Here is a 24,934-nt window from a genome sequence, read left to right as displayed (position 1 = left end):
ATTTATTGTAGAGACGTGGTTAAGATTTTAAAGTTTATGAAGAATACAGAAATGGAACATAGCAAAGGTCAAAGTCTTGGCAACTGAAACTGGTGAGTGGCAGTACCAAATGTGCTAATTTAACCAATTTTCTATAAGAAGTCAAGCAAAATTTAAAACCAAAACACATTCAGTCCCCCAACAGGGTACGCATCCACACATCAGCAAAATATCACATTCAGCAAAATCACTCATTTGCATTCACTGACAACAATCCAAAACCATGACAATACATTATTATAATGCATGTGTGAAACTATCCGTAAAGCTACTTTTGGAAGGCATGAATTGAGTGTTATAATGAAATGGGATTAAAATGGAGAGACTAGCACGTGGAAACTACAATTTAAAAAATTTTTTAAAAGCCGTTTGACAGAGCACCTTCCAGTTAAGAGTACAAATAGAAAATGACAACCTAGAATGACTCAACCCATATTTTACAATCTGGCTTGTAAACACATGAAAGGTTTTATCCCTGTCAGTGTAAGAGAGATCTATTGGAAAAAAAACATTTCAAAAACTGGTTTTCACGCACATTAAATGTTATTTACAAAATGAAGTTTCCAAAGTTCAAGAAACAAATACAAAACTAATTCTACAATCAGACTTTGAAATGTCTTTTACAAATCCAGGCACTGTAATATACAGCATAAATTAGAACTTATCACTTGTGTGAAGTGCTTTTGTCGTGTTTCCGGATGATAGCCATGAGGTTATCCCCAGTTACCAGGGCATTGTGGGAATGTTTTGTTTTTGCTTCTTTTTTCTGCTGCTCATGGAGGTAAGGAGAATTGAGCAGCTGTGCAGGAAGAAGGGAACCTGTTGGTTTCACTCGTTTTACGATATCCCAGAAAAGCTTCCTGTTGTTCTTGTTGACAAAAGTAATTGCAGTTCCACTGTGGCCCAACCTGCCTGCTCTTCCAATCTGAAAGAGAAAAAGCCATCATATTTTCTTTTAAAACCTACTTCTTACACCGATGTTCCTATTTAAATCTAAAGAAAGCTACTGCTAGCTTTTTCATCCATTCAGTCACCACCAATACACAATTTTGGCAATGCAGCATGTACACTAACAATTAGGATCCAAGGATGGACTGATTACGATTCTAAATATAAACATACATAATTAACAGAGATCGATCCAACAGCCTAGAGAGAGTGCTGTGCCATGTGTAAGACATGGGTTTCATTCCTGGATCCGCCTTCTGCTCATCAGGGAGGGGGGGGGGGGGGGGGGGGGGGGGGGGGAGAGCAATGGATGCTGCTGAGGCAATGTTTACAGCCCCTGTGGAAACTGAACTCCTGACAGTACAAAGAAGGAGAACTCCTGGAAAGGCAGTTACAATCTGAGGCCACAGATCAAGGACTTGCTGAACTGGCTGTGTTATAAAGGGAGAATACAAAAAAAAAAAAGGGGTGGGGGAACTGCTCTGCTGGTTATAAACGAAGGCTCACATCATCACATACCCCCCCCCCCCCCCGCCGTTTCAGCAGGATCCAAATAAGCTGAAACCCTAAAGGAGCAGGAAGAAACTGCTGAGGGAGAAATAAACACAATCCAAACCACCCACTAAAAGATACTTTAACATTTAAGAGAAAAAGCATTTGCTTCATGCTGAAGTAGCTATGTTAATCAGGAAGCAGAACCCCCACACACTGAGGAAACAAATGAGTGAAAGAATTTCTATAGCTGAAATAATTGTGATCATTTGAAGTTCTGCATTTTTCATCCATTGTGAATCGCAATGAACGTTACAGTTCAATTTTACAGGAGCCTGAAAAGCCACCTGTTATGTGCACCGAACTGCAGCATGCATTTTCTTTGCTCTCACACTAAAATAAAAATGTTAAAATCCCGATGCAATAGTATACAAATGCAGTCAAGTTTAAAAAACCTAAAACTTTGTGTGAAAATTTTCCCATTTAATAGGGATGTACATTCGTTGGGCCATTCGTTTCATTTATTTCGTAGGTACACGCACACCTCGTGGATGTATGGCAAGTGCATAATTTGTTAAATACACGTGTACCATCTGTTCTTACACATACCCATGAAACGAATAGCTTAATAAATGTACATCCCTACCATTTAATGCTCAGAAGCCAGCTCTTTGCAAACTATTGTTTATGCGCATAAACCATGTTTTGTGCTCCTAATTGATCATTTATGTGCACTGTGAACAGAAAACAGTTTATGTAAACAAAATGTTATGCTTCTAAGAGTTGTGCACAAATTAGGAACATAAGTTGACTCACAAAAATTGTGCACAACACACACATCATGAAACACTTTTTATGCACATAAATCCCAATACCATGAACAGATTCAGTCCCATGGACCACCTCTGACCTGGAATTAAGTTTCCAGTGTTTAGAAAACCTGAATAAAGCTGACACACCTCTCTGCATTGGGGAGGAACAGCAAATGCTTTGATTAACCTGGATTCGAATGGAGGAGAATTAATCTGAGCGCGTATGTTGTGTGTAAAACTCATTGCTACATCTGCAGTGCATTTCTAAGCACCAACAATGTATACAGAACTGGGCGCTGCCGTGCACACAGCCTAGCGCACCTTATTATATCAAAGCCTGTGGATGGAAAATGGTGATGCAGATAGAATGGAGGCTTCCAAAAGGGGAGCGCAAACAAAATTATTAAATAATTCCTTATGGACTAGAGATTTACTTGGAGTTAACACTCCATTTGACGGAGTTGAAGCCTCGAGTCTCTGCCTCTGTCCTGTAATCCAGATAACAACTATGTTTTTTGTCCAGAGGGAGAAAATGCTGTTATAAGTAAAAGCAGTGATTTTGGGGTAATTTCCTTTCTTGAGTATTTTCAAAGGGAAGCAAGCAGCACAACATTCCAAACAGTTAAGTCAGTTAAACATGGCCAATTAAACTGATCGGCCTGCTCCGAATGAACAGCAGAATGCCACAAAAAACTGGGTTTGCTGAGGCTCAACACCTGCACAAGTTCACACGCAGAGTGAATGGGAGAAGAGAATTCGAAGTCACAAGCAGTAATAGATCTCCTCCCTGCATACCGCAGGATTACGGTTAGAGCGATGACCCAATAGGCCCAGCTTTCCTCGTTCCTCGGCCTGTACGCACTGCCAAACCATTCCCGGTCTCGAGAAATGGAGCCGTGCCAAATATTTTTCTCTTCACAACCACTGCAGAGGAGCTTCAGAGCGAGTGCCAACCTAATGTCTCAGCTAGAGAAGATCTTTGCAATATTCAGCTTATATATAAAATGAGGCATAGGAGAAAAATAGAAAGATGGAGGAATGTCACACAATGGTTTCCTGATGAAAGTTAAATGGGAATCTGCCCAAAATGGTACTTTAATGAAGAAACTATATGGGAAAAATATCCTGTACAGCTGAGCAAACGATACAGTGTCCTCCCTAAATAACACACATACATAATCACTCAATTTTAGTACAATCCTTAATAAACAAAAGCATCAAACATGCAAATAAAATGCTAATTAAACTAATGAAAATTCATTTAAAAAGGAGTAATTTGCAAGGAATTTGTAAAGATGTAATCACCTGTAACTATAACATTGATTTTTAAATATTATAGTGAAGACACAGCCCTGGATGCTAAGGAGGGGAGTCATGGAATTTGCTTAAAGGTGACGGCCAGCAGCTTGCTTTACTGTTTGTGATTATTGTGCATGGCCTCTCCCCAGAGCAGTGACCAGACTACGTACGTTAGGCGGGGGAAGGGGGTGTTATAAAATAGAGGGAAAAACCCTCAGTCGCCAGATCATAATCCCAAATGAGCTGGAATTACAAAGGAATAGGAAGAAACTGCTAGGTCTAAAACAAGAAATATATCAAGTCTTCTTACCTGATGCACATATTCATCCATGCTGGAAGGCATATCAAAATTCACAACCAGTTTGACATTGACCAGGTCAAGTCCTCGTCCAAGGACTCCTGTGCTAACCACAACATCATAATCTCCTAGAAGTAACCCCTGTCCAATTAAAAAAAAAAAAATTTGCTTGGTCATTTCTCTGAGATTATTTCCTTATCCAATCTTTCTTCTCTGATTTCAGGTGCCAAGATTTGCAAACTTCTTTACCTAGAAGTCATTCACTAGTGACAAGTACTCCTGATCAGTAATACAAGGCACTGTACAGTAAGCACGAGTGCCAAGAGCTTTTCCCCTACTCCAGAAGAGAAAAAAAAAAAAGTAATGACATAGAAAAACCTTGCTTGAGGCATCAAAATATCCATTTTCAAGTTCCTTGCAGCACCAAAACTCAATAGAGTGAGAACTTCAAACCAAACACCCTGGCAGATAAACTGAAATGTAAAATAAAAGCTGGAATATGCCGTAGGAGCACAAATCTTTTCAGCTTTAGGACATACCCACCTGCAAAATCTTTGTTCTTTCAGTCTGTGGTTTATCAGAATGCATAGCAATGCTTTGCAGCCCGGTAATTTTATGCACCGCATCACTGAGAAGATCGGCTCCAAGCTTACATTCCACAAATACCAAAACAGGGGGCTGGAAGAGCTTCGTATCCTGAAAATGGATAGGCATCAAGTCACAGAGTTGTACTCATTCTATTAGGTCACTGAGTATAATTAGCCAACTGAAAATACTTGCAAAGGCATCATCATAATTAACTGTTGGGTTAGTGGCAGCTTTTCAGTTACTTTTCTAAGTTTTCTTAAAACTAAACCCTCCCCCAGAGTATTGACAAGCCACCATGAAAAGAGATATTTAGCAGCTGCATGGTAAACTTAGCTGCAGCCTACAACATTTGTTAGTCTAACAAGGATATCTTTGCACAGCTACTCTGTAGAATTCCTTTATGCTCAGTTTTACTTTTAACTATTATAAATACACTTCTGCTCTATGGTCTGGCAGGAGCTAGGTAGACAATTCACAGCCACTGGGTGAGGGAATCCCATTAATCTCTCAAAGGCAACACCTAAATGGCTGGATTGAGGGGTCAGGCACACTAGACAGAGCTCCGAGTCACTAAACCTTTTCCTTCCTCTCCCATTGACAATGAATGGCAGATTGGCCTTAGGCAGGGCTCCCCAAACTCGTCCTGGGAATCCCACAGCCAGTTACGTTTTCAGGAGATCCACAATGAATTTGCATAAGATAAAAATGTGTACACACTGGGTTGTCAATACCTTGTGAATCTCCCAAAAACCCAACTAGTTGTGGGGCCATCAGGACAAGTTTGGGAAGCCTGAATCAAGCCCTAGCTTTGAAGGGATCCAGGGGGTCTGAGGTCCCTGTAATGGCTGGATCAGATGGCACTAAAATAAATACATTTAAATAAAAGGGGATGATGGTCTTAAAAACCCCATGTGGTTGTGAATGAAGTCTTATGGCCCTGTAGCCTCAGTACAAAACTGGTCCCAACAGATGCAAGCAAAAAAAAAAAAAAAAAAAAACCCAAACCACACACCACTACTGGGCCAAAATAAAGATTTGGGGGTTATTTTCAAAAGCATTTCTGCCCGCAAATGGGTTTTTAGAAAATCAGCCCTGGGGCTTTACATGTAAAAGTACTCGCAGAAGTAATTTTGTACGTATTGCCAGGGACAGAGAAATAATTTATACGCATACTTTCGATTTTCCTAAGTATGTGCGCAAGTGTTCATACAGACATTTACACCTGCTCTAAAGCCACAATAAGGTACACGCAGTCCCACTACTTTTAAAGTGGACTTACATGCACAAATCCGCTATAAAAATTAGAGTTGAAATTTGCGTGTATTTTGTGGGGTGTTACAAAATTACCCTAATTAAAAATACATTCTGCAAAATTTGAAAAGTCCCACAAACTTTAGAGAAAACAATCATCTTCTATTTCAGACAACTCCCAAAAAGTCTCTGCAACATGTAAGTAACGTATTTGGGGCTAAAATTACTTTAAGGGTTTTTGCAAAGTAAGCCCAGAATACTTTACAAAGAGCTTTGGAAGCAGTAGGCTAAAATAGTAAGACAGAAAGCACTGCAGTTTGGAAACATTTAAGAACCATGACCTACATTTAAAATTTCAAATAACTTTTTCTTTTTGGATGGTTCTTCTACCCACAGGACAATTTGCCGAACATTGGCACAAGGCAGATTTTTTTCCCCAATTGTTATTCTAACAGGATTCTGCAGCAGCTGATCAGCAAACTGTGCGATGCCTGCTGGAATTGTGGCCGACACCAATATCGTCTGGCGATCCTCTGGTGTGTTTTCTAACACGTCCAAGACTTGCTGTTGGAACCCCATCTTCAGCATGGTGTCAGCCTGAGGAACAGAAGAGCCATGTAAGAAATCAGCAAACTCAAAGACAGAAAAATACCAGATCTTAAAAATCTCTCAATCCACTAGCCCAGAGGTGGCCAGCTCTGGCCTTAAGAGCCACAAAACTGGCCAGGTTTTCAAGACGTCCACCATGAATATGCATTGCCTCCACTGCATGCAAATCTCTCGTGCATATGCTTTGTGGACTTCCTGAAATCCGGAGTTTGCCACCCTTGCATTAGCCTAGAAAAGCAGGGCCAGCCAGTTCCTAAGGGCTGTAAACCAAATATATTCAAAAATACATTTTCAGTTCACCCAATCAGAATAATGTGATTTGTATGTATTAGTTAACTGGCATAGCTGGTCCTCAAGGGGGGGTGGTGACCATTTCCATACTACGCCAACTTTGATTTGACAGAAGAACAGAGCAATGCCACACACCCCTTCAGTTCACAAGATATACAAAGAATCGTATATACACATCTGGTTAAGAAGTGCTGCCAAGATCCTCTTTATGAAGAATTCAGAGCCATGTCAAGAATACAGAGTGATAAATAACTCTTGCAGCACAAGTAATGTTCCTTTTAAGGCATATCTATTTATTTTAAAAAAGGCTGAGTGTACATTTTAAGAGGCTATTTTGAGCTAAATCTCCATTACTTTAAAAAAAAAAAAAAAAAAAAAAAAAGGGCCCACTCAAGGGCTGACTGTCTTATTTACTAACATTTTTATAAATTGCCTTCTCTCAGCCATAAGGTCATCCAGAACAGAGCACAACCTAGTAGCACATATTATAACTATCAAATTCAGTATCACATACCAACCTTCAAGCAAACACATGAACTAACCCTCAAACCAACCAAAAAGAACAGAACCCCATAAATATTTTCCAGACCTAGTCAAAAAATATCACCCAACTCCTTCAAGAAATCTTATTTAAAGACCCCTACAAATAAAATGAGCTAAATGGTGTACAATTATACATAAATCATAAAATAATACTTAAGACAGACTACACAAAAGATGTTTGTAAACTTTATTTGTAATTATATTAACACCCCAGTGGCAAATGCTTCAGCAAATAAAAGAGCTTTACGCTGCTTTCTAAAACATTTGGTGTTTAGTAAGGTATTTCTATAAGCAGCTGAGTAATTGACATTCATTTAATATCAAACAATTATCCATAAATGACACTGGAAAAGTGCACCTCAGCTCCCCTGAGAAAACTGATTTTATTCCTCGATTTCAAAGATGGACTTCACTGGGTCGACCACGGAGCACGAGCTGCCCGTTGCCACTGCCATACGAAAGTCCTAGGTCAGCATTCACAGTCCTGGGGAGGACAGTGTCTCAGCCATTGCTCACTGGCCACACCGTTTCAATTCCAGAGAGCGCTGTGTGTGACCCTTGACCAAGAGGGTTGTCGCCTAATGGACGGGCAAAACTGGGAACGGGCCAAAAAGATAAAGAAGCGAAGACTGATGCAGGTTCTGAGCGAGCTGGGAGCCCAAGAACAGCAGGAGGATACTCCCAGGCCAAACAGTAACACAGGAGATTTACTTACTTCATCCACAACTACAATTTGTATACCATGGAGTTGAGCAGAGTCTTGTCTCACAATTTCCAGCAGTCTTCCTGGAGTTGCTATTATAACCTTACAAGAAAGAGATACAGCATTAAAAAAAAAAAACTAATTAATAGATACAGATTGCATTCTATAAACCTGATGTAATGCTTCATTTAGGCTGAGCGGGCATAACTATCCAGCATTTCCAGTACCATACAGTAATGGTCTAAGAAAAATCAAAATGAGAGACAATTATTAAATATTTGATTCCCAAACAAGGGTGGAAAATGGTTTAAAAATCTGGGCACACCCCAAAATTTGTTGACACCAAGACAATTTTTTCATTAACTATTTGATTGCTTTTTCTTATACTTTGCTTTTTTCTTTTTAAGGAGGGGGGAGAGGATTATGCATATATTGCTTCTGCTCCATTTTTTATTCTCTTTGCAGTCCCCTCCCTCCCCAGCAACTATTGCTTCCCTCCTGTCTTTACCAGTTGCTGGTACTCTCCTCAGGCCCTGGCCTGGCCACAGCAGCAGTGGATCTCCCTGGCAAGCATCTGTTGCCAAAAGTTTAAGCATCCAGGGTTTTATTCAGCCCTGCATATTCAAGCAGACTACAGGAAAAGCAGCACATCAGTTCTGAAAATGTAAAGGGTTATTTTTATTCAAAAGAGGATTAGATGATTAATACTGTACTTGAAGACATTTCTAGAGACTAGTGTAACCAAGTAGTAACATCCTAGCAATAGTATGCTCCGAGTTAATTATTAGAAAACAGTATCGGAATCTCTCCATAATAAAACAAAAATGAACATAACCTTAAACACATATTCCCAGGCTGAAACTGAAGAATCTCTTGTCCCAAAAGCCATTGTCTGGCATACATTTTTCCAGGGAATAGGCAAACACAACTCCTCTGGTATTGCAAGCTGGCAAAGCTGTAAAGCAGCCCATCTAGAGCTCGCTAACTGGGTGGTCTCCCTTCATGCAATTCACTAATGCTTTAAGCACACGGTACTGAGAAATCCCAGCTCCTCGGAGCAAAGGAGGAAAATCTGCCTCAAAAGGAGCAATCCTGACTTTAAATCAGGATTCCTTCTTCCTGTGCAAGCCTGCCGCAAAACAGTAACCATCACTTCGCACCTGTGCATCCAAGTTGGGCATCTGTCTGGACCGCACGGATCCTAGTGCCTAAGCTTTTCATCATAAGAGTACACACTTATGGGATGTCCTATCTTAAATATACGGTAAATTAATACAGAGGGTCACTGTTACAAATACTCCCTGATTTGTTTATAGTAATATCACACAACAGAGAGATCACACATTCACAATGTGTATAAACATTTATTAAACATCATGGCAACATCAAAAAGAAATTAAAAACATGGCTCTTTCAACAAGCCTACCCTTCCTCCAATCCCTCCACATGATTATCTGAAACCCATTTGTCCATCTGACTGATGATTCTCTTGTAAATATTTTGTACATTAGTTCACATTTTTATTAATTGTTTACTTTGTCTCTTGTAATACCTGTTAACTTTAACTTGTAGTTACCGTTCCTTGTAAAGGCTCCGCCTATTAGTTCTTAGTTAACTGTAAACCGATACGACGTGCAAACGGTTGTCGGTATATAAAAAATGTTAAATAAATAAATAGAAAAATGCCACACTCACCTGTGCAGTGCCCAGGTGTCTATATATTTCCAATATACGTGATCATATTAAGGACTTGTGAGCATTGACTGTCATGTGTATATAAAGTTTTTTTGGAGGATAGAATTCGATACGTTTTGTGTCTGACGTAATGCGTCACGTCTAATCACGTGTGAGTACGGCGGTCCTGAATAATGGCAATGGCGTGGAGTGCTGTAATAAGTAGGTAATTTTTTGATTTCTGTTAAATGTGATGTTTATTTTTTGTTTTCTTTTTATACAGAATTTCTGAAGTAGAACATGTGAAGCGAGTTTTCTGACCCCGTGGTGCAGTGCGGTAGGTGAGCACCTTTTGTTATCTTTCCATATTTTCAGCGTGTCAGCCGTTTGGCGTATTGGGGGAATAAGTTTACTCTGCCGGTTCACGCATAAACTCAGTAAGTTCATATGCATTTTGAGATGTTTTAGGTATATACACTCGGTGGTGGTGTGTTAGTCATCATTCAATTTGGAGAGTTGTAATGCGTCTGTTTTTCATTTTTGTTTGCAGACTTGGGTCAGTGACAATAATAGGGTGTCCTTTTGACCGGTGTGTATTTAAAAGCAGGTTGCCTTTTTTGTTACAATTGTAACGGATTGATGTGAGATACTTTGTATCTATATGAGGTAGGTCCTCTTTTTTGTTTCTGGAGACTGATTGAATCTGACAGTCTCAATGGTGTAATTTATAAATACTTTAATATTTCTAGTGAATGAACATGAACGTCAAACAAGCTTGACATACATTTAATCTGTGAGGAAGCCTTTTTGTAAGATGAATACAGACATGAAAGCTCTACTACTTTGATAATAACTAGTCCCTGAGGAAGCCTTTTCATAAGGTGAAACGAAGATATCTTTTGTTTTTGGATTCATTTGTTGAATTGAACTAAATATTTAGATCTATGTTAAGAAATTTATGATCTGGATTTATCTTTTGGGAATGTGCAATTTTAGTTTTTGGTAATAAATGAATTGTAATCTATGTACATTGTCTCTTCATCTGCAAGATGTTTTTAAATAAGCAATGGGTATGAATGATGGTATGAATATGCTAGTTTAGTTTTTAAAGTGTCTACACAGGTGAGTGTGCCATGATGTTTAATAAATGTTTATACACATTGTGAATGTGTGATATTACTATCTTAAATATAGGCATCCCATATTTGGGTGCCCTAATTTGGGGTGTCCTGTCCGGGCTTGCCATGTACAGGATACACAGGTGGACGTACAAATGTCAGACACTTGTTTGTAAGCATGCTGAAGTGGACGTCTTATCCATGGCTCTGGGAGCAAAGAATTCTAAGTGCCTTGTGATTTGCACTGCCTGCCATGTTCGGGTGTCCCCTCTAATTCTGTCAGCACTGCCTGGAGGCTCAGGGAGAGTGGTCTCCCGCGGATTTGGCCAAGTCTGGCCCTTCCTAGCAGGATGCGGGAATGGGACCGAAGGGGAATCGGTCAGTAGTTTCACCTGGTTTTGAGGCTTCCCTAACTAGAATTTCAGCAGGAGAGGACATCTCAGTGGGCACCTCTCAGACGCCTCCTGTTTTTGGTATGTATCCTTTCGCCTTTTTTCTTGGGTGGAATTTTGTCAAAGCCTGCAGTCTCTTCTAATATTCGGTGGAACCGGCCATACATGGAAGTTCAGGATCGCAGGCTGCAGAATCCCGCAAGTCTGGTGCCCATGATAAGCGTCTGAGTACACGCCGGCCTGCTGGGTGTTCCACTGATGGGGACCCCACTGGCTTGGGTGATGAGGGCGATACTTACTCCCTGGAGGATAGAGAAATCCCTATGAGCTTAGAGTCTTATAGATGGATCGCCGGCCCTGATCTCCCAGACACTGACGATGCTGGGAAGGCCGAGTGTTGGTTCCATGTCTGAGCCAAAGAAGAATCCCATTTTAGTGCCTTGATTGGCCTTGAATGCGGCGCTCTGGAAACTAATTTTAAAGGGGAATGAGCCTTGGTAGGGTTGTACCCCTGGATCCAACAGCAAGAGAGAGCAGTTGCGTTTTCCAAAGTGGTTGCACTGGTGTGTGCAGTCTCCAAGCAGACAGCATTCCTGCAGAAGGGGAAGTGGCATCAGAGAATGCACAGGATAGGAGAACTGAGGCTATTCTTATGCGGGGCTGGAGACTGTGGCAATGAATTGCAGTTAGTCTCTCGCTGCTCCCTGGTGGTTCGCGTTTGTTTCTATCTCAGTCAATAAGTCTGGTTTGAATACCAGGGCAGTGATGGAACCGGCTGCCACCTTTTTTGGCAGATGCGGGCTACGCCTTGGTCTGTCCTCTCTGCCAGAGAGGCAGCCACGTATCAACTGTGGCTGAGATTTGGTTGTCTGCTATAATTTCAAAGTCTAATCATATGAAATTGTCCTTAAAGGATCACTCTTGTTCTGGGAGCGAGTTGGAGTAAATGACCAATATATGTGGTGAGTCCCAAGTTCCTCGTTTCACCAGAGGATTAAAAACAGGTGCTGTGCTCTTTCGGCGCAAAGGGCCTTGCTAAGGGTTTCCGATGTTTTCGACCCTACAGAGAAGTGACTTCTCAGAGGGCTTGACCTCTGAGTCCTTTCAACCCAGGTAGCTCAGATGGGGTGTAGGCTAGGGTAGTGATGCATTCCGGCCCCCTCAAAGAAGGTGGCCAACCCACCTCCTAGAACTAGAGATAGGGGTTCACCTGTCTCCTTTTATCAGAGGTGAGTCAAGATCACATCAGACCAGAAGGTTCTGGAGGTGATAAGGGATGGCCATGCTCTGGGGGTTCTATGTTCCTTGGGACAACTTCGTGGCATCTCCCTGTGATTCTCCGGAAATGAGACAGGCAGTGGAAGCTACATTGTCAAGGCATCTGAGCTGATGGGCCATGTTTCAAGTGCTTAAGTCAGAAGAAAGAATGGCCCATTATTCCATTGTTCCCAAGGAGGTGGTTTAACTTTCTCCCATCCTGGTCCTAAAGGGAGTCAATAGTCATTGCGAGTGGCTCGTTTACACATGGAAACCTTACACTCTGTGATGATGGCAGTACAGTCAGTTTTACACCTCTGACAAATCCAGAGGCGTATCTACATATTTCCATCCAGATGGAGCATCATCACTTCTGCGGTTCAATGTTTTGGGGCGACAATATCAGTTTTTGAGCGTGGTCCACCTGTACCTAGACATTTGGATAATTGGGCCAAGGGCATGGACAGTCTTCAGGCCTCGTGTACAATGGTTTGCTTGCTGCATTTCTAGCTTGGGTGGTGAACCTGGCCAAAAGCAAGTTACAACTGTCTCAGTCACTGGAGTATCTTGGTGTTTGTTTCAACACAAAGCAAGGCAGGTTGTTCCTGCTGGAGGCCCACATTCAGAAAAGGGTAGCGCAAGTGTGGCTTTTGCAGAAGCAATTCACCTGGCGGAATGGTCTAACCTGCAGGTGTTTGGTTGATGGTAGCCACCCTAGAAGTAGTTCCATGGACAAGGGCACATATGCATACTCTTAAGCACACACTGCTTGCACAATAGAGTCCACAGACAGAACTTCTTGATATGGCTTCAGTTACCGGTGAAGATTAGCATCCAAAATGCAGTGGTGGTTGAAAGCGGATTATCTAAAGAAGAACGTAGCCCTACAAACACTGGATTGACTGGTACTCACGACTGATGCGAGCCTCCAGGGTTGGGAGGCTCACTGTCAGGCGTTGATGGCGAGGAGCACCGATCTGCAGAGGAGTCTCTCTGGAGCATCAATCACCTGGAAGCTTGTGCCATTCAGTTGGCATGCTTGCAGTTCATTGAATGCTGGCAGGGTCAAGCACTCAGAGTAATGTCAGACACTGCAACAATAGTGGCTTGCATCAATTGCCAGGAAGGCATCAAAAGCCAGCAAGTGTCTCAGGAAACAGTTCAGCTCTTGGAATGGGCGGAAGTACGTCTTCGGGAAATTTCTGCTTCCAACATTGCAGGAAAAGTATGTAAGAGCCGATTATTGAACAGACAAGAGTCTGGAACCAGGAGAATGGGATTTGTCAGATGAAGTGTTTCAGCTCATAGTGGACCGCCGGGACCTACCATTATAGACTTCCTGGCAACATCACTCAATGCGAAGGTTCCTCCCCCTTTTCAGTCGCAGGGATAACTGAAGTCCTTGGGCATAGACGCGCTCAAACAGAAATGGCCAGAAGACAAGCTTCGGTATGCTTTTTCCCCTACCCATGTAGGGCAGAGTGATTTGTAAAATCAAGAGACACACGGGACTGGTACTTCTGGTAGTTCAGATTGGCCCAGGAGGCTGTAATATGCAGATTTGTGGAGGCTCCTGGCAGACTTTCCTTCCGGTTACCAGTCCACAGGGACCTACTACGAAAGCGTAGTTCCATCATGATTTTCCTTCGGTATAGTCCTTGAAAGGGCTCGGTTGCTGAAGCATGGAATCTCCACTGCTATGATTTCCACCTTGCTTCGTACACTAAAGTTCTCCCCCTCTTTGTATAATGTTCAGATTTGGAGAGTATTTGAGACTTGGTGTGAAGAACGAGACGTGCTTCCTTGTTTGTTTAAGATCCCGCTCATTTTGGAATTCTCACATGTTGGGTCACGGGCTTGGCCCTTAAATTCTTGAAGGTGCAGGTTGCAGCTCTTGCCTGTTTTCAAGGGTCTGGTGAATGGTAGACCCTTGTCGGCCCATCCAGATATGGCCTGGTTTTTTGTAGGGGGGTGAGGCTTCTTCATCCTCCTTTGCGGTTGCCTGTGTCCTCATGGAACCTTAATCTGATTCTAGAATTTTGGCAAATTTCCACTTTTTGGCCACTGTTCCGTGCGACAGGTCCAAGCTGCGGGTTCTTTCTTGACGGAACCATTCTTGCATATAACTCTGGGGGCAGTCCCAGCTTCCGACTGTTCTATCCTTTTTTGCCGAAAGTGGCCTCAGATTTTCATTTGAAACAATAGATTTCCCTGCCAGTGCTGTCAGGAAGAGAGATGTGAATGAATATCGTCTGTTGCAGTCCTTGGAAGTCAAGAGGCATCCGATACGGTATTGGAGGTTATTAAAATCTCTCAGGAAGGCTGAACACCTGTTTGTTCTCCACAGGAGAAGTGAACAGGATGAGTTGTGTGTCAGGCTATGTTAGCCCGGTGGGTTAAGGAGTTATCATGGTCGAGTGTGAGGATGCTGAGTAGCCACTACCTATATAGGTTAGGGCTCATCCACTAGAGCTCAGGCAGTGTCATGGGATTGGGGAGGGGGCTTCAAGCTGTAACGTGCTCCTCCTTACACACTTTTTCCAGGTATTACCATCTGGATGTGCAGGCCCGAGAGGAGACAGCCTCTGAGCATGCGGAATTGGTTGGACTGCGGGCAGCCTCCCCCTCTGTTCGGGAGTAGCTTTGGTACATCCCACTGGTTGTGGATTAACTTGTCTGAATCCTGAGAAATGAGAAATTACTACTTACCTAATAATTTCCTTTTCTCTAGTGAAGACAGGTTAATCCACCTTCCCTCCCTTGGCTGCCAGTTTATGCTTGTATGGTCCTCCTCAGTTGCTGCATATCCGGGGATAACTGGTGTCAGTTTTAGTCCCTAGATTAGTGATGTTACCCTCTTTGTCTGAGCTCAGTGTTTCCTGTTGACCAAGTACTTCAGTAGTTGTCCATTAAAAGTTATAATTGTGTTAGTTTGTCCACAGTTGACTTTTGCAGAGAATACTGGCAGGCTGATGTCACTGCAGTGGTATATATATATACTGTGACATCAGCTTTGCTTCGTCTCCATCTGCTGGTAGAGGAGCATAACCCAGTGGTCATGGATTAACCTGTCTTCACTACAGAAAATGAAATTATCAAGTAGTAATTTCTAATTTCCCTGCAACTCACCACCTTAGTTTCTGTGTGTTTTCTGTTGCACGTTGTTAAATAAAAGTGTTATCACATAGCTGTGAGGAATCCATATTCAGATGCGTACACTGTTTTGACTCCACTGGGGAATCCTCCTGCAAGAAAAGAGGACCAGAGCCGACAGGCAGCAGTTGATATCCTGCAATTCCTTAAACATTAAAGTGGGTTACAAACAATTTTCAGTACATAGTAAGTAGTTAAACTGAATGCATGATACTATGAAGAACCTGTATGAGCTGCTGCTATGAAAGAGACAGAGAGAGGTAGGCTGACAGGGAGCATGTGGACATTTCATGCTGCTGCTGTGAAGAAACTATCCTTGTTGAAACTGTTTTGGACTGCATTTCTTGTTTTGAGCTTGATCAATAAAGGCTTTTCTCATTTCACCAGTCTTTCTTAACTGGTATTTTTCCTGGGTAACTAGTCTAAGCAACACTGGCAATGAGTCCCTGACAATAAGATAAAAGAGCTCAGTATTAGCACCAGCAATGTTTTCTGATGAACAATGCAACTCTCAAGAGTGCAGAGGAAACAGTACTCCGATGTCATTGAGAGATGGGCATCTTGAGGTATATCTTGACATGCAGCTATGGACATGATCCCAGGACTTAGGTACAAAATAAAATTTTTACAAAACTGTCCTGCAGACAAAAAAAAGACATTTACAACTAAAGAGCACAATAGGTAAAAACCTGTGCAGAAAATACCCATTATATTACTTATTCAAAATTAAGGCTTTTATTTGATGCCTAAGCTATGTTGATAAACTCACGCATAGCAGTGTTTGCATTTCTCTAATGATGTATTAAACCAGAGCTGTAGTATTTCATCAATAAAAATAATTTAGGGAACATTTTTCAGTAGTTGGCTGAATACGGATTGTTTAATGTTAATATGCAAGTGCCACCAAAGGAACAATATGGTGAAAGCAACAGAAATATAAAGAAAATATTAAGATCTCAATTCAGATCCTTACAGTTCCCAAAGAATTTGCACATCAGAAAACCTTAACTCATACAGTGATCAGCAGTTTATATAATCTAAACAGTTTACTTGATATTAAAATATAATAAGGAAAATCTATCCTATTTTAAAAATGCAAATGGAAGAAAACTACATTTTAATAATATATCTCAAACTGAAAAGTATTCCATTGAATGAAAAGTCAAGGGTATGCAGGTCTGGAAAATTCCCTGATGCCAAGTAACCCCAGTGCCTAAAATCTGACACACAATACTCATGTCCAGGCCTGGAATCCCTTGGAAGGAGAAGAGACAGGCTGGAAAAGCTGCCACCACTGGAACCCAGGATGGAGAGGAATCGGGCCCCAGCCGGAAGAGGTACCATTAGGGCCCAGAAGGGAAATGTGCCAAGCCCATGCCAGAAAAGGTTGGGACCTGGTAAGGAGAGAAATCCGGGCCAGGTGGAACAGCAGGCAAGACAGCAACTTCCAAAGTTGTGGGGGGAGGAGTTGCCAGGTCCTGCACTGCTCACTGAAGAAGAGAAGCAGCAAGGACAGAGGAGCAAAGAAAGTTAAACCAACAACAATAAGAAAAGAGAGCAAAAAAGTGCAAAATAAAATATAGTTGTAAAACTGCTATAAATTGTTTTTGGGCTTGGCTCATAAAAATTTAGCTGGACATCCAAATTTTCAAAACCATTTTCCACCCCGTACGTGGATCTCATTCTGCCTCTTACCTGCACACTTTGCTTTAAACGATGCAGCTGAGGTGGTAAAGGCATGCCCCCAACTAAAAGCGCTGTCCTCATGCGTGGCAGACCGGCAATCAGCTCTTTGGTCTGCTGTTCTATCTGAACGGCCAGCTCTCTGGTTGGAGTCAGAATAAGTGCAGTTGGCGTTTCATTCTGGAAAAAAAAAAAAACACACAAGAAATTATTGCCCTCTGTCAAATCAGAAAACCTTTGAATCATTTCTAGAGTGAAACGGAGTGACTAGGAGTGCTTGCAGTGGGACTCAAACATCAAACCTGCTCATAGTTGCCTAAGGTAGAGAATGAAACAAAACCTTTAGCAGCTGGGAGTTTGGATTACCAGAATTAAGTGAAGATAAATGCAAAATACCGTTTCCATTTTAATTTTTATTCAGCTTAAAGAGAGACAAACTTTAGGAATAAACTCATTTCCAGGCAGAAAACATAGGGTTATACGCAAACAAAAAGCCCCCATTGTATGGTGAACTTTGAGAAATATATTTGATTTCATTCAAGGGCTTTAAATGGATTCCCCAGAGATTTTGGAGATCTCATTTTCATAACATTCGTTTATTAAAATGTGTTACTTGCCAGCATACTAAAAGTACTCTTGAAGAACTACAGCTAATACAATACAATAAATAATGATAAAAACAAAGATCCCGTGGTATGCTGAGTTCTTTAGTAAGCGATTGGCTGACTGCCTCTCATATTGCCTGCTGTGAGAATTCCCCTTTACTGCTGTTGAAGAAAACTCAGGATGTAGGAAGATCACACATTCTGAAAGGCAGCTCATTATTTCCACCCTTAACTAGGAAAACAAAACCACACACAACTTTATCTCATTTATAAATCAACTAGTAGTAGAAGCCCCTCCAAGGATGAGGGAAATATTAATAGGGAGCGCAGGCTGAGCTCGTGTGGCTAGTAGAGAGGGGGGAGGGTGGGCAGAGCTGGGGAGTAGAGGGAGAGAGGGGAGCAGGGCAACTTTCCTCTTTATTACAGTTAGAAGACAGACGAAATGGTAACCATGCTAGCTGCAGTATGAACATTAGAGTGAATAAAATCCATTTCTTCATAATAGCTCAGTCATATAATTTTAGTCATTTTACAACATTACAGATATGATCAGCAGTTTAGGTAAAATAGTTTGTGACCCTGAATATTTGATTTGCCATCAAATCTCACGCTTACCTTTTCCCACGCCATTAACATCGTATACATTCAAGAAGTCTCAAACACATTAGAACACACCTCCGTGCCATAAATTCCCAAATCTCACTTACTTGGGCATTTGGACCTCTGACACCAATTCATACAGTACTAGTCTGCGTTTACCTTTTCTAAGGAGGAGGATGTCTTTCCCACCAACCCCCAAACTCAACATCTTCAAACCCATTCCTCAGATGACTTGCTTGGGCAGCTCTAGGAAACTTACCAGTCAGCCTAAGCTAAGGGGCTAGACTAAAGTTTCAACTATTTTAAGCAAAAATCCAAAATTAGGCATTAGGTCACCAAAATTAGGCATTAGGTCACCGATTAGAACTAATCTTTAGCTAAAAGGCCAATCATGACAACCCAGCAGAGAGTTCTAAGCATATCTGGAAAGAGGAAAGCCACAGCAGTCATTTCTAGGAGTAACATATTAGATGACAGCCGAAAAAGATAATCTGCCTGGTTTATTTGATTTGTATTCCACCCTTCAGACACTCCAAAGCGGATTACATTACAGGTACTGTAGTTATCCCAGCTGCATAAGCTTGAGCATGCATTGGATATCACTTCTTACTTGAGCTACTTTTAGTTTTTGCTCGTTGGTTCTCTATCATCCTGGGAAGATGAGCATACTTAATCCAACACCCTACCTCCGACTCCTCCAAACATCTTCCCACCAAGCTTTGTGATAATGTAACCCAGACACCAAAACCAGATAAGCTGTTGCCAAAACATCCAGCCTAAGCCCCCAAAGACTTACTGGAAAGTAATCAGCCACCGACTTGATTAGTTTCTTGGGAGCTGTAGCTCTCTTGTTCCAATCCAACAACCTTACATCTTTCAGCTTCACTAAGCTGTGCTTACTTTCTCTACTCTGTTTTGTCCTTTTCACCTCAACTCCCTCCAAAAGCAGAGTCATGCAAGGGCACATTATTGCCAATTTGCAACCTACAAAACCCATGCCTACCACAGTCATAGAATATGAAAGTAGACAAGGACCATTAGGCCCATCTATGCTACTTAATTCCATTTGTGAAAGAATGTCAGACCCCAGCTGAGCACTCAGGCTTGCCACTCACTTTTTTGCTACTAAGAATCCTCTGTCCTTACTGCATGCCAGTTTGAATTTCACTACCATTTTTGTCTTCACTGGGAGGCCATTCCATACATCCATGATCCTTTCAGTGAAGAAATATTTTTCAATGTTGAGCCTGAGCCTATCCTCGGAGCCTCATACTGACCTCTTGAAAGCAAATGAGGTGGTCTCCTCAATCCTTCCCTGTCCAAGCTTCTCTAAAGAAAGGAAGGCCATTCCCTTAGGCAGCAAAAGCCTTCTGATAAAAACCTAATTAAAAATAAATCTATGCTTTTTGCAGCAACAACCTCTCTGCTACTGATCTAAAACTTCCTAAAAGACACAGAAAAGTGTGTGGTATTGGGCCGAGCAAGTGGCTTAGTGGCAATTTCCGTGCACTGCCATGCAAAAGACCTACATCTGGTTCTGAGACAAGGTCTTCCACTCCCCTGGTCAGCCAGGAATGCTCCATAGGCAGTGTTCATACCCCCTAGAGCAGAGCTTTCCAAACTTTTCATGTTGGTGACACACTTTTTAGACAAACATAATTTCGGGACACAGTAATTCAGTCTACTAGCAAACCAGAGGTTGTATGCAGTGTAACAAAGGAAAAAAGAAACATCACCCATCCTTATAAAACAAATCAAGAAATATAAAATCAATAGCAGTAAAAACCATACTAACAAAAAGAACATATTTCGAAACAGCTGATGAGTGGAATATCCAATAATTAAAAACTCATATAAAACATTTCCAGATACCAACAAAATATTTCAAAATAGCAGACACAAAGACCCAGTAATGAAAAATAAGGATACAAACATTTTTTTGCTCTGCATACCTGGGAACGTTTGATATCCAGGTCTCCTGAGATTGTTCTGAATTAGCAGGAGGAGGGGTGGTTTGCTTGGAACTTTCTCCTCTCTCAGTCACATACCAGCGCTCTCTCTCACACTGGCTCTCAATGACACACCTATACACACATGCTCTCAGTACTCACATATACACATGTTTTTTCTCTCTCACTTATATAGGCTCTTAATTACACATTTACACACATGCTGTCTATCTTTTCATGCTTACACACACACACAGGCTTTCAATCACACACATACATGCTGTCTTTTTCTCTCACACACAGACTCTCATTCACATGCTTACAAACATGTCCTCTCTTTCTCTCATTTACACACAGGCTCTCAATCACATACTCACATGCTCCCTCACCTAAATCAGCTCTCAATCACACACAGACACACATGGTCTCTCTCTCTCATTTAAACACAGGTTCTCAATCACATACTCACATGCTCCATCACCTAAACCAGCTCTCAATCACACACAGACACACATGGTCTCTCTCTCTCATTTAAACACAGGCTCTTAATCATACATACACATGATTTCTCTCACACACAAAGGATTTCAATCATACACACATACTCTTTCACACAAACAGGTTTTCAATCACAAACTTACACATACAGGTTCCCAATGGTAAACTTACATTCATGCTCTCTCTCTCAGGCAGGCTCTCAATCACAGACATACTCTCTTTCACATGTACAGGCTCTCAATCATTCACATACATGCAATCTCTCACTCTCTCATACACACACACAGGGCCCCGCGGCCCGGAAGAGGAAGTGGAGAGTATCGGGTGCCTGCGCGGCAAGAAGAGGCCACGCTAGTGCGCACGGCATCGGCCCGAAGTAAAGAAGACTGCAGCGCGGCTCGGAGGAAAATGAAGAGGTTCAACCGCGGCCGATGGGACTCCGCCTCCGCGAGGGCTGAAAATGAAGAGGTTAGCATTGGGAGGAGGCTGCTGCTGCCGCGAGTTCCCGGGATGGGGGAGAGAGAGAGTGAATGAGCAAGCAAGCTGTGTTTGCTCACTCATTCACTCTCTCTCCCCCCCACCCCCACCCCGGGAACTCGCGGCAGCAGCAGCCTCCTCCCAACGCTAACCTCTTCATTTTCAGCCCTCGCGGAGGCGGAGTCCCATTGGCCGCGGTTGAACCTCTTCATTTTCCTCCGAGCCGCGCTGCAGTCTTCTTTTCTTCGGGCCGATGCCGAGCGCACTAGCGTGGCCTCTTCTTGCCGCGCACTCACCCGATACTCTCCACTTCCTCTTCCGGGCCGCGGGGGGGGTGGGGGGGCGGGAAGAAGAGAGCACGCCGGTGCCGCTGACTCCAGCTGTCCTGCCGCGTTCCGCCCGGGCGGAGGAGGACCGGGGAGCAGCTGGGTCAGCGGGAAAATGTGGCGACACTTGTCTGCGAGCCAGATGCAGCCCTCAAAAGAGCCATATCTGGCTCGGAGCCATGGGTTCCCGACCCTTGCACTTGCCGGTGTGTCACGTGCACCGGGCTTGCGCGACACACCGGCACACCTCAGGCGACACAGTAAAGTGTCGCGACACACACTTTGGAAAGCTCTGCCCTAGAGGAAGAGTGAGTCTATCATGCAAAAAGTGACATTTACTGGCCAGAAGTCGGGCCCATGATTACAGGGTTCTGGAAGGAGACCTGGTGATTGGCTGAAGATGAAGGACTGTCACTACACTGCAATGACTGGAGTAAACCAGAAGGGGATCCAAAGCCAACGTATTTGTTACAGGCATTATTTGCCTCGCCTGCACTCGAAGCAGAGAATATCAAAAATAGGGGGACGTGCCCAGCTAATTGTAAATTAAAGCTAATGGCACAAGAAGCCTGCCCTGGCTCCAATGAACCTGGATGGCCAAAGGAAGAAGAGGAAAAGGCCAAATTCAAAAAAAAGAAAGGGTCTCTTTCTGATGCCCTACTAACCAATTACAAGCACTTGGGTCTATATCTGGAAGCAGAGAGTAGGGAAAAAAAGGTAAAAAAAAAAAAAGCAGAAGCTGCAGAGATTGTCTCTGTAACGAGAGCGAGACAGGAAGAAGCAGGAAAACTTTACTGGTTGAGACTCTATGAAACCACGTCATTGAAGGGAAAAGAAGAAAGCCAGCTGCACGGGACTAAATAGTGCTACACATCTGTTCACTGTCACTTGTGAAGAAGTAAGAAATCAAAAAGATGGCCAGTCCTGTTTTTCACCAGTTAAACAGAAGATTTAAGTTTGAACCCCAGGCCAGGATCAATGTGCTAGAAGTAGCTTAAGGTGCACTCGTAGCACCTGAGAGAAGAGAACAGAAAGCAAAGATCTTACAGTGATGCATGCTGGTTGATCAAAGTTCAATGCAGTAGCTCTTGGAAAGCTGCATCCTGCACCCTCAGTCAAAAAAAAGAGAGAGACTATCCACAGTTAGATGGGAAGCAAGTATAAAGAGGTCTTTCAGGAAAGAATACATGAAAATGAAACATTAAAAGCAATAAAGCAAAATCAGTCTATATATATATATATAATATAGTAAGATACATAAAATAAGATAGTAAGATACATAAAATAAGGTAGTGTATTATTTGCTATTTAAAATTTATATTCTGTTTTTTAGGCCCTTCAAAGCAGATTACATTCAATACTCAATTTCTGGCTTGCAAGCTAAAATCCCTCCAACAGGTCAATACAAAGGATGCATATTCAGTATCACATACTTTTGTGTTGACTTTAATTTTTCTAGAAACATCACTATTTGATTTATATTCTGCTTTTCCACACTTCAAAACAGAAAACATTCAGGTACTGTAGGTTCTACTTTATGCAAACAGTATTCCATATTTGAAGTTGTACTGAATTACACTGGATTATTTCTGTAATAAAGAAGCCATAGCTCATATTGTCCCTTCTCAATAACATGAACTCTTTCCAGGAAGGGACTAGAGGTTTGTGACTGTCAAATTTCTGCACAGCAATATTTTGTCTGTTCGTTGTGCTTTTTGCTAATTATGATTTACAGATTCTATCGTAAAATTAGACAACGATAATTAAAGTGATTTAATGGCAACCATTAGTCAATGCTAAGAACAACGGATCAACTTGTTGACTGTGAATTACTGTGGTTACTGGGGAAGGTCAATATGCAAAAGAGTTTTAGTGCACTAATTAGATTGCTTCAAAGGCTACATTTTATATGTAAAGAGAAATTAGACAGCCACACACTACAGTTTTGCTCTCTTAAGCTGTCTTTTGCCATTCCTCCACTTAGGTGAATTACCTCTTCCAAAGATCTGACGATGACTGGTAGCAAAAATGCTGCGGTTTTTCCCGAGCCCGTGTCGGCGCTGGCTACGATGTCTCTGCCTATTAGCCCCACGGGGATCATCTGCATTTGCACGGGGGTAGGGAATTCATAACCGGCTTTCTGTAAATTGGAGTTTAAGGTGTCCGGGAAAGCGCAATGTTCGAACTCCAGGATGGGCCTGCAGACGTCTCGGCCCTGGACAGCGATTCCCAGCTGCTCTCTCAGATCGGAGACCTGCTCCTCCCGGAGGCTCTGAATGAAGGGGGACTCCGTGTAGCGGTGGCGGGCCGGATCGGGCTCAGCGTAAGGGTAGAGGGCCGGATCGGGCTCAGCGTAAGGGTAGAGGGCCGGATCGGGCTGGGCTCCCCCGCCCTCCTGTCGGGCTCGCAGCACGTTGCGGCCCTTGCACTCCAGGCTACAGACGTCCTGCTCCGTCTGGTCGCAAATGTACTCTGCGTAGCGGCCGCACTCGGCGCACACGGGCTCCCCGGGCTCCGGCCAGCGCTGCGCTTTGCTAAAGGCTTTCACCGGTTCTTCGGCCGGGGCGCAGGAGGAGCCCTGGCCCTCCGGCTCGGCTGCGGCGGGAAAAGCACCGGAGGCAGCTGGCGGGGGCGGCTCGGGCTTCGGAGAGGCGTCCTGCACCTCCCGGCTCGGGGAAGACCCGCGTTTCTTGGCCGCGCAGCCCGCCTCTTCCTCGGCGGCAGGCCGTCGCACCTTCAGCGAGCGCGGCACGAACATCCTGCGGGGTCCGCAACCAGAGCTGGAGGCTCCAGGGCCGCCGCCGTCGACTCCGCCCCCTCGGCGCGAGTCCCTTCCGTAGCTGCGCGCGCACCCGAAAAGCCAGCTACTCGGCCTGCAACCCCCGTTTTTGTTACAGCTTTATTAGCTGTGAAAACAGCTTTTTTTTGTTCTGGTCTCTCGCTTAGTTACAGAAAAAAAAAGCATATTTGCTGATATTTCGGGATATTTATTGACTGGTTGCATTTCTTTAGGGTGTACTCGCGATATCCCACCACCAAACAATTCGCCCTTAATTACCTTACCCGAATACAACATACGGTGAAATGATTGGCACGGGACGCATAAAGACGGCAATATTCTAAGCCCTTTGCATAATTAAAAAGATTTTGTCGTGGAAAACATGAAGGCAACCATGCATGCAAGTGTGGCTGAGATCAGCACTGCCAATAATTGCTTGCCCGCCAGGTTTGAAAATGCTTGCTGTGCTGGCCGGTAGAGCCACTCTTCAACAGCAGGCGGAATGGGTTTCACTAGCCACGCCGTAGCCTGTACTTTGGTGGTGGGCTAA

The 24,934-nt window shown here is 43.0% G+C and overlaps 1 protein-coding gene across 2 annotated transcripts; it reads right to left on the bottom strand.

The window, feature by feature from the left end:
• Positions 1–379: 379 nt before the first annotated feature.
• DDX59 (DEAD-box helicase 59) lies at positions 380–24,480 on the bottom strand. 2 transcript variants are annotated; one of them, XM_029617692.1, is made up of 7 exons: positions 23,599–24,478; positions 17,163–17,330; positions 7,886–7,975; positions 6,073–6,324; positions 4,432–4,584; positions 3,901–4,029; positions 380–964 (listed from the first exon to the last, which is right to left on the bottom strand). In XM_029617692.1, the coding sequence occupies exons 1-7, from the start codon at positions 24,361–24,363 to the stop codon at positions 704–706; spliced, it is 1,818 nt and encodes a 605-aa protein (XP_029473552.1). In that variant the 5' UTR covers positions 24,364–24,478; the 3' UTR covers positions 380–703. The 2 variants fall into 2 exon arrangements, with proteins under 2 accessions (XP_029473552.1, XP_029473553.1); XM_029617693.1 differs by lacking the exon at positions 3,901–4,029 and having other exon boundaries at positions 23,599–24,480.
• Positions 24,481–24,934: the final 454 nt, after the last annotated feature.

This window comes from Rhinatrema bivittatum, chromosome 10, assembly GCF_901001135.1.
Source record: "Rhinatrema bivittatum chromosome 10, aRhiBiv1.1, whole genome shotgun sequence".
Taxonomy (NCBI): domain Eukaryota; kingdom Metazoa; phylum Chordata; class Amphibia; order Gymnophiona; family Rhinatrematidae; genus Rhinatrema; species Rhinatrema bivittatum.
The sequence above is the reverse complement of the archived record's forward strand: the minus strand, read 5'-3'. Positions and strand labels throughout refer to the sequence as shown.

Coding starts and splice junctions, on each gene's coding strand:
- DDX59 (XM_029617692.1), bottom strand. CDS start 24,363: ATGTTCGTGCCGCGCTCGCTGAAGGTGCGACGGCCTGCCGCCGAGGAA. Junction 7,976..17,162: donor GTTTAAAGCAAAGTGTGCAG/GTAAGAGGCAGA, acceptor CTTTCTTGTAAG/GTTATAATAGCAACTCCAGG. Junction 4,030..4,431: donor AAAGAACAAAGATTTTGCAG/GTGGGTATGTCC, acceptor TTAATTGGACAG/GGGTTACTTCTAGGAGATTA.